Genomic DNA, 12,255 nt, shown 5'->3' on the forward strand with positions numbered 1-12,255 from the left:
CATATAGAGCTCCTTCTAGTCCCCAGGATGGGCAATGGGCACAAAAGCCAGCTATGAAGCTCACCTGTCTTTTCTACCAGTGCGATTGATGCCTTTCTTCCATCTCACGGGGTACCTATGACCAAGTTCACTCGTTGCTCAATGTAACTCCCTTAGCCAGCCAGTGTTCCTCACTTACCTAGGCCCTGCTCACCCTCAAATCCAGCCACTTCACTTAGCCCCTCTCCCCGATATTGCCCCGGTGTCCTTTTGCTCTCAGCAAGCAGGTGGCTTCATTGAGAGATGAGGGGTGGGGGCAGAGTCAGGGGAGAAGGGCTTGTTCACAGTGACACCATTGCACTGAGCCTCCCTAGGAGGAGAATTCAGGGTTTTGCTGCACAAGTTAAAGCAGAAGCTCAGGTGGAAGATGGGGGGTGCCTGAGCCTACTTGCTCTATTGGGAATGGGCTGGCTCTGAGCAGACGGACACCCGACTGCATGCCACTGGCATCCTGAGAGGGAACCAGCTTTTATTAGGTGGAGGGGAGCCACAGGTCAGGGAGGGGTGGTGGCATTTTCCCGGCCGTGCTCTCGGCAGAGGCGGTAGGGCGAGGCCTGGTTTAGAGGAAGGTGAGGTGAGCATCAGCAGGGACACTACAGCTCTCCTTGTGCTCCTCAAACAGCCGGTCCAGGGCCTTCAAGTAGAGTGTGTGGTAGTGGTCGACGTCTTCCTTTGTGGGGTGGAAGACCTGGGGCACGTCGATGGGGCGGCCCACTGGGGAGAGAGGGAGGCAGCTGCTGAACACAGAGCTATCTGATGCCCAGGAGGATGAGGGCAGCTTGCCCTAGGGGATGAGTACTCACCCACTGTGGTGATGGGCCTGGGGAAGGGCATGAGGCCCCAGGAGGTGGCCGAGAAGAGACTCTGGCCAAAGAAGATGCAAGGAGCAAAGCCCACCAGTTTCTTTAAGGTCATCTGGCAGCGGTACTGCCAGGAGTCGGCAGGAAAAGTCTTGACGTTGAAGATATCATTTTCTCCGAAAGAGTAGATGGGTACCAGGGAGGCCCTTGGGAGGAGAGGAGGGAGGCATGAGGTTGTTGGCAGGCACCTGAGCTGCCTCAGAGGCTCTCAGCTGCTGCTTCCCAAGACTCCTGAAGCCACACCAAAGGGGGACGTCCTCCTCTGACCACTAAGAAAGATCTGGCAGAAAGGTCTCACCTTACTTCATAATCAACGGTGAACTGAAAACAGGTACTTTTCTCATGTCGCCTTTACAACATGATATGCTTGCCAGGCGGCATGTGCGCTACTTCTCCGGTGAGGAAGCATGGCCAAAGGCTTGACTCTGAGATAGTGTCAGGGACTTGAACTCAGGTATTCTGGGCCCCCGTTTTGGGCACTCTAACCTTGCCTCTTTCTGATGCACAGATATGGGGTGGGGTGGGCAGAGGTTGCGCACCGTGTTTGGCTCAGTGTGAGCACTCAGTCATGGAGGTGGGCACTCTCCCTGCCTGTATGGGCTCCCAGCGGGACCCTGGTGAAAGCACCAGCATCTTACACTGACCCCGGGGGACATCAGAGCCACTCACCTGTGCCGCAGCGCAAGGCGCACGAAGCCTTTGCGATTCAGGAGAATAAGACTATGCTGGCCTGGGCCTGAGTACAGGGCCTTCTGGGCACCCCCGATTACGATGACCATTAGCTGGCCGCAGGGGTTCTGGGACAGGATATAGTCCAGGTTCTGACGGTCCACAGAACAGAGTCTCGTAGTTGAGGGGGCGTTGGTTGATGGAGGCGGATGCAGAAAGCAGTCACCACCAGCACAGAGCCCATGAGTCACTCGGCTGTATGGGAAGGGTGAGCTCCCACTTTTATCCCATACCCCCGCATCGCACTAGGTATCAGCCTCTAGTCCACGTGCCCACACCAGATCCCCAGCATCCACTCAAAGCCCCTGAATGGAGTGGTGCTGTTTGAGGGGTGGCTCAACCCCTGGGCACTGACTTCTCCTCCCCATCTTCCACCACCTGTTCTCCCTCCTCTTCCGCCTCCTCCTCCTCCTCCTCATCTTCCTCCTCCTCTTTGCTCACCAGAAAACATGAGAAAGTCACGGTAGATGGGTAGACGGAATAAGCCTGCCAATGTGGCAATGAAGGGCCGGAGCCCAGGGAACTGCTGGGAGAAGGCGTTGCTCTCTGTGCAGAAGTTGCAGAAGTACCCGACGCACATGATCCCGTGGGGGTGGGCGCCCATCACGTAATTGCGGTCCGGGGGCAACTCGGCTTTTTTCACCAGCTGTGGGTGTTCCGGCAGGATTGGGGAGAGAGAGGCAAAGGGAACGTCACCCTGGGAAAAGTTAGGCCTCCACCTCAGTGGACCTCCAAGTGTAAGGTTCTGGGAGGGGCCAGAAGATGGCTGTGCGCCCCCTCCCCACTGCCTGTGCCTAGACCATCTGACCAGTCACCTTGATAGGAAAATAATCCCTCAGGTACTTCCAAATTGTCCGCTTCCTCTTCCACGTGGAGCATCTTCCACCTGGGATCACAAATCACAGAAGTTGGCATGTCAGAGTCCTCCCAGGCTCCTGTCCTGCCATTTTTTGCTGGGAGGGGGCGAGGGAGGGAGCTGTGCCAAACTCACCTTGGTTTGGCATGTCCCAGTCCAGGTAGAGCCAGGCAAAGTAGAGAAGAGAGATTGACCACAGCGAGGTGAAGAGGAGGAGGAAGAGCAGGAGGGTGCAGAAGGTGCCTGGGTGAGAGGTGAGAGGGAACGAGGAATGAGCTCCCTAAGAGCTTCCGGGCTCCCTTGGCCTGTGGGGTGAGGACAACTGGTGGCCTCCCTCCAGTCCCAGACCCCCGAGCCTCTCCCATTCTGCTCACCCAGGAAAAGAAATGTGGTCACACAATAGCAGACCAACGCTGATTCCAGCCACCGCCTTCCTGGGGTTTTCATGGTGGGGGACGGCGGGGGAGCCGAGGAAACCTCTGTCCCAGGGCCTCCTATCTGCCGTGGGGTTCAGAGTGCCGGAGGGTCCGCTAGGCAGAAGTTCGAAGCCTGCCTTCGGTAAGATTTTCTCAGCCTGGAAGCCTGCCTTTCCCTGTGCTTGTGAGTGAGCGAGTGGCCGTGGCCCTGAGATCCGTGGACGGGATGACTGAAGGCTCCAGACCCCTCACGGATAATGTTATTTGAAGTTCCTCTTATCAGTTGTCTAGGTTGGACGGTGGGCGGGGCCTGGAGGCGTGTTCAACTGAGGGGCAGATCTGGGTGCTGGTGAGATTGGTGTAGGGAGCAGGCAGTTGAGCTTACCCAGTGGGTCCCAGCAGTGCCAGGTGTGTGCGTGTGTACGGGGCGGGCGGGGGGCACACAAATTCTCAGGAGTAGATTCCTTCGGAGCCTGCCTGAACCTTGGCCTGTTTGCACGTTATAGCGAGGGTCAAGGTCATGGGTGCGGAGGGTTGGAGAGTGGCCTGGTCCTGGCCTGCACCTTGCCTGGTCCTGGCCTGCGAGCAAGCACAGACACACACACACACACACACACACACACATACACACACACACACACAGACGTGTTCGGGATTCCCCTTGTTTATTTCACTCCCTGGATACCCAGGGTAGAGGGTGGAGGCAACAGGTCAGTTCAGGAGTGGTTGCTGTGGCAGGGCCACCTTATAGCTCCTGCAAGATGAGCATGAGCTGCTGCTTGTGGGGCGCGAGCAGCATGTCCACCTGCACAGCTGCGCAGCAACGAGGCACCCACTTCCAGCAGGCGATAAGCCACAGGCGATGGTCGCCCACTGGCCACTTTGTGTGGCCCTGGCCAGAGTACTCCCTGGCAGTGAGGGGGGCCGCAGCACACAGCAGCAGGTCCTGGCGACCTTAGAACAGGCAGGGGCCAAGGGCAGCAGCGCCAGTAGCCAGTTGCTCTGCATGTTAGCAGCCTCCAGGGAGAGCTCTTTCTCTCAGAGCCAGAACCCCTCACCAGCAAGGCCTGGAGAAGAGAAGAGCCGCAGGGGACTCAGGTTTACCACCCCTGCCCATCCACCCCTCCCTGGGGCAACCTGGGCATCTGGCCCGTTCCCTATTCTGGTGCAAAATGAACCTGAACACTTAGTGCTCCACGTTTTGCCTGTAGCGCCTCTCAGGACACTCCCAGGGCCAGGAAAGGCTACTTGGCTGCCTCCAGGCCTAGAGGGCAAGTAGGAGGTTCTGGCCAGGTCAGAGGAGGCTAAACGGTTTGGGGATGGGGGTGCGGGGCTGGGAAACTGTACTCCTGGATCTAGGAGGGGGTGACCATGCATCATTGGCAATTTAATGGACCAGGATACTCCTTCAACCTCCATCTCCATTGGAGGAAAGCGAGGGGTCTGAGACCCAGCTCCCTCCAACCCACCCCCACTTCACCAGTAGTCCCAGCAGATGGGAAGGTGGAACCAACAAGGCAGCATGAGCATGGCCTCCATGCCGAAGTTATCGAAGGCTCTGAGCACCAGGATGCCTGGAGGGTAGAAACCGAAGAAAAGGTGGTGTGGAGAAGGAGCCAGCTCTGTGGTCTTGAGGAGCGGCAGGGACCCGAGGCAGGGCCAGCAGAAGGCCAGTGAGGACTCTGACCACTCATAAGACTCCTTCCTCTGCCCACACCTTCCTGCAGGCCACGTGCTTTAGAGAGAGAGTCTAGCTGCATACACAGAGCCCTGCTGGCGCAGTGGGTTATCCTGGGGCCTGCTAACAACAAAGTCAGCAGTTTGAAGCCACTACTCACTCCTTGGGAGAATGGCCAGGCTTTCTACTCCAGTAGAGATATATCGTCTCTGAACCCCACAGTCAAGGGGGAGTTCTACCCTGTCCTATCAGTTCGCTATGAATTGGGATTGACTTGATGTCAGTGAGTTGGGGTTTTCTTGACATTGCGGTATACAAGAATATACGGCTTCCAACGGGCTATGGGAATTATAGATGAGTGTCTAGTATGTAATTTCTCTGTCAAAAAGACCCTTAGCCTGCTGCACTCCGCAAGGTCAGCATTTGAAAACACAAGCCGCTCCAAGGAAGAAAGATGGAGCTTTCTACGCTCGTACAGAGTTACAGTATAGGATATCCGCAGGGGCAGTGCTACCCAGTCCCAGAGGGCAGGATCAACTAGATGGCAATGGTTATCCATTGGACCGCGATCCTCATTTTCTACAGTTTGAAACCACCAGCAGCTGTGCCGGAGAAAGACTCGACTCCCATAAAGGGTTGGCATCAACTCAGTAGCAGTGAGATTGGTTTCAGTTCAAGATGCTTTCTCTGAAGGTTCACAGCCTGAACAATTCCAGCTTTCTTACCCATGAGATCTCCACCATGGTCTGAGTGGTTAAACGTAAAATGGAAACTGACTTACAGTCTTTCATGACACACAAGCTAGTTTCCAAAAGAAGAAAAGAGAATGTTTTCACTCTTTATATTAAAAACGGTAAATAACTAAGTAGCTAATAAAATCCACTTCATTTGATCATGACCATAAAATTAAGAATCAAATCTATGAGATAAAGCTCCGGTCAGCAGTCTGGGAGCCCTGGTGGTGGAATGGTGATGTGTTGTGTTGGGTTATGATCTGCTGCATGGTTGGCAGTTTGAAACCACCAGCGGCTCTGCGGGAGAAAGACTGGGCTCTCTACTCTCATCAACACTTACAGTCTCAGAAACCCACAGGAGGTCGCTGTGAGTTTGCCTTGACTTCATGGCAGTGAGTTGGGTTTTGGGGTGGTGCTGTCAGATAAGTGTTGCATGTCAGGTAACGCAGGTGGTTCAAGCCCCACCAGCAGCTCTGCTGAAGAAAGATGAGACTGTCTGTTTCTCTCATGATTTACAGCACGGACTCTGACATGGAGTCACTGTGAGTGGAATGCACCAGATGGCAGTGGGTTTGGTGTGATAAGCCCCCTGGTGGAGCTGGTGGGTAGTGCTGGACGTCCAACCTCAAGTAGTTCCAACCTACCCATCCTTCTCCAAGGCAGAAGACTGACTCACATGGTGGCTATGATTTGAAGCCCACTGGACAGCAGTGTTTTCTTTTCTTTCTTTATTTTTATGAACAAGCATTGAATGAGATGGACTGGGCTATACCATGCTTAGTCCTTGCTTTGGACAACAGTGCCCTCTTTTGTGGATGACCTGAACAGGTGCTTACCTTGCTTATTGGAGAATCCGTCCCTGGCAGAAGGTCAGTGCCCCATAACATATGAGATTAGATTGGAGCGAGATGATCTTTCCAAGAGTTTTTTTCAGAGCCTCACTCCCCTCTCCCCGTGCCCTCACAGAGATAGCGAAGCAGTCCAGGAAATGCAAACACACCTCCCAGTTGCAGTCCCAGGCCGAGGGAGGAGCTGTGCCCCAACTCTCTGCATGTGTCAGTCTTTATGGAGCCATGGCAGGTAGAAGGCGGCAGGGAGTCAGGCCTGGCCTAGCAGTACCAGGAGCCTGTCCACGCACACCTGAGTGGGGGCCGCGAGAGTGGCAGCTCTCCACCGGTCCACCTCCTATGTCAGACTCCACCAGTCCTACTCCTATGTCAGACTCTACTTGTCCTACTCCTATGTCAGACTCTTCCTGTCCACCTGCACCTCTAGAACCCCGCAAGTGCCTTAAGGACCCTACACTGTTTGCCTGGGGGCAGGGCAAGCAGTTTGCCAGGTGCTTGCGTGCCCTAGGCTGTATGGACTTGCTGAGCCCCAAGAAGGGGAAGTCTATGGCAGGACAGTGTCCACTTAGTGGCTCCCGCTTAAGAAGCGGGAGGAGGCTCTTTACTGTGGAGGGAGCCAGACTGAGGTGCCTGGTCACACATCTTACACATTGCCGGCTTTGGGTTCAATAGCCTGACCTGGACCCCTGGTCCAGCCCTTAGTTTTTGCCCCCTTGACTGACCCACACACTAGACCCTAATCAGCCCAGTACAGATGGGTTAATGGTTACTTGAGTTCACAAGGTATAAGGTAAATGGCCAAGGGGTTTGGTCTCAGGGTGAGGAAGGGGGTCACTCCAACCCTGTGGAGGTCAGGATTTGGATCTCTGTGAGGAGTCCGGCTGGCAGCCAGCAGTCTAAAAACCGACTTACCTGGGTAGTGTCTCCTGTGAATGGTTGGCCTCTTTGTTGCAATGCGAACAGCTCAGAGACCCCTTAGTCAGTGGTGGGCCCTGAAGCTGGAGTGAATGCAGAAAGTTTACTTACCAAGCAGCAAGCAGGTCCTGTATGAGACCCCCCAGAATGGAAGGCTTGCAGAGAAAAGCCAAGGATTGGCTGGGAGCACACCATGTGGGAGCCGGTCCTTTTTCCAGTCTCAGGATTGTAACACATTGCCCTTCTCCTCCTACACCTTGAGGGCAGCTTGAACTGCTTCCTTCAGCACATTGGTGTTTGCTCAGGTGCTACCTCCAGAAATGGTGGAATGTCAGCTAGTTCTCTTCAGTATAGTGACTGTGTATGCTTTCCCTTTTCTCTGCATCATTCAATATTTTGCCCCTACAATCACACAACATGTCAACTCAAGGCTTGAATTTCTTCCTCAATTCTTTTGGTGTCAGATATGCTGAGCAGGTTCTTCCTTTCTGCTTGTCTTACTCTCGGTCTGTACACACTCAATGTTTGACTTTGTCTCCTAGAGCTGACCTTTGAAATGTTCTGTTTGGCTCTTTGACTTCATCCTTTCGCCCATTTGCCTTAACTGATCTGTGATGGAGAGAGAATTTCAGAGTCTCCTCTGACTTCCACTTTGATTTTCTTTCTGTCTGGTTATTTCAATGGCCTTATGCTTTCTTCATGAAGTCCTCCCACAGCTCATCAGGTCTTCTGTCTTTATTATTCAATGCAGTAAATCTGCTCTTGAGTTTTTCTCTCAATTCAGTGGTCTAGACTCAAGGTCATATTTTGGCTCTTGTGGACTTGTTGTAATTTTCCTGAACCTTGACCTGAACTTACATATGAGCAATTGATGGTCTGTTCCACAGTCAGCCCGCTGTCTGCTTTTAGTTACTGATAATGAGTTTCTCCATCCTCACTTCCCACAGACGTTATCAGTTAGGGTTCTGTGTATTCCATCGGGGGAAGTTCATGTGTATAGTTGCCTTTTGTGTTGTTTTAAAAGGCATTTACCATGAACAAGTTGTTGGTCTGGCATCGCCAGCGCGGTTTCTATTACCAAGACCATATTTTCCAACTACTGGTCTTTCCTCTGTTTCCAATGTTTGCATTCCATTCCACAATAATTATCAATGCATCTTGATTAATTTCAGACTGAAGACAGTAGAATTCTTTTATTTCTTCATCACTAGCTTTTGTGGTGGGTATATAAATTTCAATAGTTGTAATGATTAGATTTCTTTGAAGGCAGATAGATACAATCATCACAGAGAGCACAAAATTCACGACTGATTTTGCCATGGGCTTTTAGACAATGAATGTCACACCATTCCTCTTGATGGTATCCCTCCCAGCAAGGTACACCATATGATTTTCTGATTCAAAACAACCAATATCAGTCCATTTCAGTTCACCAATGCCGGGCATATCCATATTTGTGTGTTGCATTTCATTTTTGAGGTGTTCCAATGTTCCTAGATTCATGTTATATATCCTACAAAGGAATGGAGTCCTGAGACGTGGCACCACATAGATGCACCTTGAAAACTTTGTACTGAATGGAACAAACCAGACACGACAGGTCCAATATTGTCTGATTCAGTGGATGTGAGCTATCTAGAATAGCCTCAAACTCACTGCATCACATTGACTCATAGTGACCCTGGAGGGCAGAATAGCATTGCCCCTGCTGGTCTCCCAGATTAAATCTTTGTGGGCACTGACAACCTCAGCTTTCTTTCAAAGATACGCTCATGGGTTTGAACTTATGGTCTTGAGGTAAGAAGCACATTCAAAACCACCCAAGCCACCTCCCACTCACAAACTACTGCCATCCAGCTGCTTGACTCACAGTAGCCCTCTATAGGGCTTTTGAGATTGTAAATATGTTTTTTAAATTTGATACTGGGAAAAATAGTTTCTAAATTATCAAGGATTCTTGTGAGGGGGGAAAAATGAGTAGTTGATACCAAGGGCTCAGGTAGAAAGCAAATGTTTTGAGAATGATAATAGCAACAAATGTACAAATGTGGTTGACACAATAGGTGTATGTATGGATTGTGAGGAGTTGGATAAGCCCCAATAAAATGAGTTAGAAACAAAATATATATACTGAATTTTTCGATACTGAAATTTCTCCCACAGGAGCAGCTGATGGGTTTGAACCACTGACCTTGTTTAGGCAGCCCCACACCACAACCAGTGGGTCTCAGGAGCATTTATTCATAAATCAAAATAGATTTGTGTTCACTAGGCGATGAGTGGGGAGAGGGTATAGAATAATTGTTCAAAAGACACAAAATATCAGCTTTGAATGATGAAAAAATTCTGGAAAGCAATGGTGGTAGGAACCCAATATGGTGGATAGATGCAATGACTAGGATTTAGACACCCCCAAAGTGGTAAACTTCATGCATGTTTTACCATAGGCATATGAAGAGACCACAGGTAAGTCTCTCTCCTTCCTGTCTTCCAGCTTTAGAGCACATACTTGTGAGGCAGGAGGATGTCCTATCCCTAGGGCCAGCTGTGGGTCTTGTCAGTCCCAGCCTTCCTGATGGGGGAAGTGGCGTCAATTGATTAGAGAACCACGGAGAAGAGCTTGGTGCCCGGGTGAGGGCGCTCTTGGCTGAGAACTGACTGGGAAGTCCTCTGGTCTGGTTCTTCTTCCAACCCTTTCTCCAGCTCAGGCAATAACAGAACCCAACCAAAACCCAAGGTTTGGCTATCAAGTTCATTCTGATCCTTTGTGGCCTTGTAGGACAGGGCAGAACCTCGCCTCTGGGTCCCCGACTGACATTTTACAGAAGGAGAGAGCTCTTCATTCCCCGGGAGTGGCTCCTGCTTCCGAATCCAACTTAATGCATAACCCACTTGCCCACCGGCGTGTTTCCTGACTCCCCCTGATCTCACATATCAGAGTACAATGCCCTCCAGGGCTTCTGAGATTGTCGATATTTATGGAAGCAGACAGTCTCATTTTTTCCCTTTGAAGCTGTTGGTGTGCTTGAGTTTCTGACCTTCAGGTTAGCAGTCCAACACTTAACCCACAGCAACGCCAGGCTCCTTAAGATGATACGAGGGAGCAAGAAAAGGAGACCAAAGAAAACTTCCAGGGTCACGCACAGATGGAGCCTCCTGCTCCCCCTCTTCCTGCTTCTCACCTTTTCTTTATGGAGAAGACCGGTCTCCCCTCACTTCTGGGTGCGGGGTCCATAGGTTGACTGAAGGACTTGGATGGACTGGAGAGCTCCGTATCCTCTGTTACTGGGGAGGGAAGGAGGCTGAGAAACTGTAATAATTTATCCCCCCGGACGACTCCAGAAGCTCTTTTTCCAGTACCTCCAGGGAGCTGAGGGAGTTTAGGGGGCTCCAGAAGCTCCCTGAGAAGCATGTATTGGGGGACAAGGCAACACTTCAGTTCCATGCACACAGAACACAGGAAGTGAGGCCAATACTCTTTTCCAAGACAGAGGGGCCCACACCCAGGACACTCACCCCGCTCCCCGCCCCCATCCCCCGGAAGGCACACTGGTGAGGAAGGTTTGGCAGAGTGGTTGTGTGTCAGGGGTCGACAAAGGACACCATGATGTAGTGAGTCCCCCGAGTAGTGGGCAGGCCCTCGTGGTAGTGGGTGAGGCGGCCGGGGTGCAGGAGCCCCCAGCCTTTCTGAGGAGAAGCGACCACCCAGTCACTTCAGGAAGCAGCAACCACCTCCCTGTGAGGAGAAGAGGAAATAGAGGGAAGGTAAGCAAATGGGAACAGGGCACCAGGCATGGGACCAGGGGGGAAAGGGGAAGAGAGAACAGGAGACCCCAGAGGAATGGCTGGCAGCCACCCCAGGAGGGATCCAGGTGTTGAGACCCACCACGTAGATACTCCTGGTGATACCGCAGCAGGCCCACAGGTGTGAAGGGCAGCAGAGGGTTGACATCATAATCCAGGTCCTTGTGGTTGAGGGTGACATTGAGGGTGAAGGTGGAGGAGTGATGATTTGACCACAGGGAGGGCTGCTCATCTGGCCGGTAGTGAACCCCAAAATTCATCACTGCTAGCATCTGTGAGGAAGGGAGAGAAACACCTCATGATTGGAAGATCCATAGACAGTGTACGGAGACACCCAGCCCCTGCACTACAGTGGTCCCATGGCTGTCCCAAGTCTGAGCTGAGCCCGACTGAGCCCCAGGGCTGCACCTTGCAGCCTCTCCTTCCTGGGGCCTGGCATCCATGACAGACACAGGTTCTGGGTAGGGACTTCCATGCCCGGGTGAGGGTTGTAGGAGGGTGGAGGGGGCAGCAAAAGCAGGATGGCCACCCACCGTGGTGTGGTAGCCATGAAACAGGGTCTCTGTCATGGGACCCATGTATCCCCTCAGCAGTTGCAGCCACTGATCCTCATAGCCTACCTGCTTCATGTGGATGTTCACCGTGGGCACGTTCTCATAGCCTCCAGCCAGCCTGGAGTCCTGTGGGCAGTGGACACTGAGCCACCCCATGTCCTGTAGGCATGCCCCCTACTGGAGCAGTGCCAATGTTCTCCCCGCTCTTATGCCCTGCCCTCAAACCTCATGTTCAGGAACAATCTTCTGTGGGGTCCTCCAACCTGGGTACAGGGCTCCTTGTGGCTCTCACAGCATTGGGAGTGCTGCTGCTTATTTATCTTGTCCACCCAGATGGTGAACCCCAGCAGGCTGACGCAATTCATTGTCGTAACTCAATGGTTTTGTTCGATGGCTAGCATCTAAGCCATACCTGGTAACATTGTTGGAGGGATGGGTGGTTGGATAAATGGATAGAAGGATAAATGGATGGGTGGGTGCATGGAAGTATGGATGAATGGGTGGATGTACAGACAGTCGATGGATGGATAAATAAATGCATGGGTGAGTATAGACCACTGGGCATCCAATTATAGAAGTGTCTTGGGGAGGAGATGAGCCAGTCAGGGTGCGATGTAGCAACCATGAAACATACAACTTTCCTCTAGTTCTTAAATGCTTCCTCCGCACCGCCCCACTATCATGGTCCCAATTCTATCTTACAAATCAGCCTAGACCAGAGGATGTACATTGGTACAGATAGCAACTGGAAACACAGGGCATCCAGGACAGATGACTCCTCCGGGACAAGTGGTGAGAGTGGCGATGCCTGGAGGGTGGAGG

General features: G+C 52.2%; 1 protein-coding gene across 1 annotated transcript; it reads right to left on the minus strand.

Moving 5' to 3' along the window:
- Nucleotides 1-598: 598 nt before the first annotated feature.
- Nucleotides 599-11,798, minus strand: LOC142422942 (2-acylglycerol O-acyltransferase 3-like). The gene is made up of 11 exons (XM_075528149.1): nt 11,697-11,798; nt 11,500-11,559; nt 10,962-11,151; nt 4,415-4,474; nt 2,620-2,727; nt 2,444-2,514; nt 2,198-2,274; nt 1,984-2,064; nt 1,569-1,742; nt 843-1,045; nt 599-753 (listed from the first exon to the last, which is right to left on the minus strand). The coding sequence occupies exons 1-11, from the start codon at nt 11,796-11,798 to the stop codon at nt 599-601; spliced, it is 1,281 nt and encodes a 426-aa protein (XP_075384264.1).
- Nucleotides 11,799-12,255: the final 457 nt, after the last annotated feature.

Source organism: Tenrec ecaudatus, chromosome 12, assembly GCF_050624435.1.
Source record: "Tenrec ecaudatus isolate mTenEca1 chromosome 12, mTenEca1.hap1, whole genome shotgun sequence".
Taxonomy (NCBI): Eukaryota; Metazoa; Chordata; class Mammalia; order Afrosoricida; family Tenrecidae; genus Tenrec; species Tenrec ecaudatus.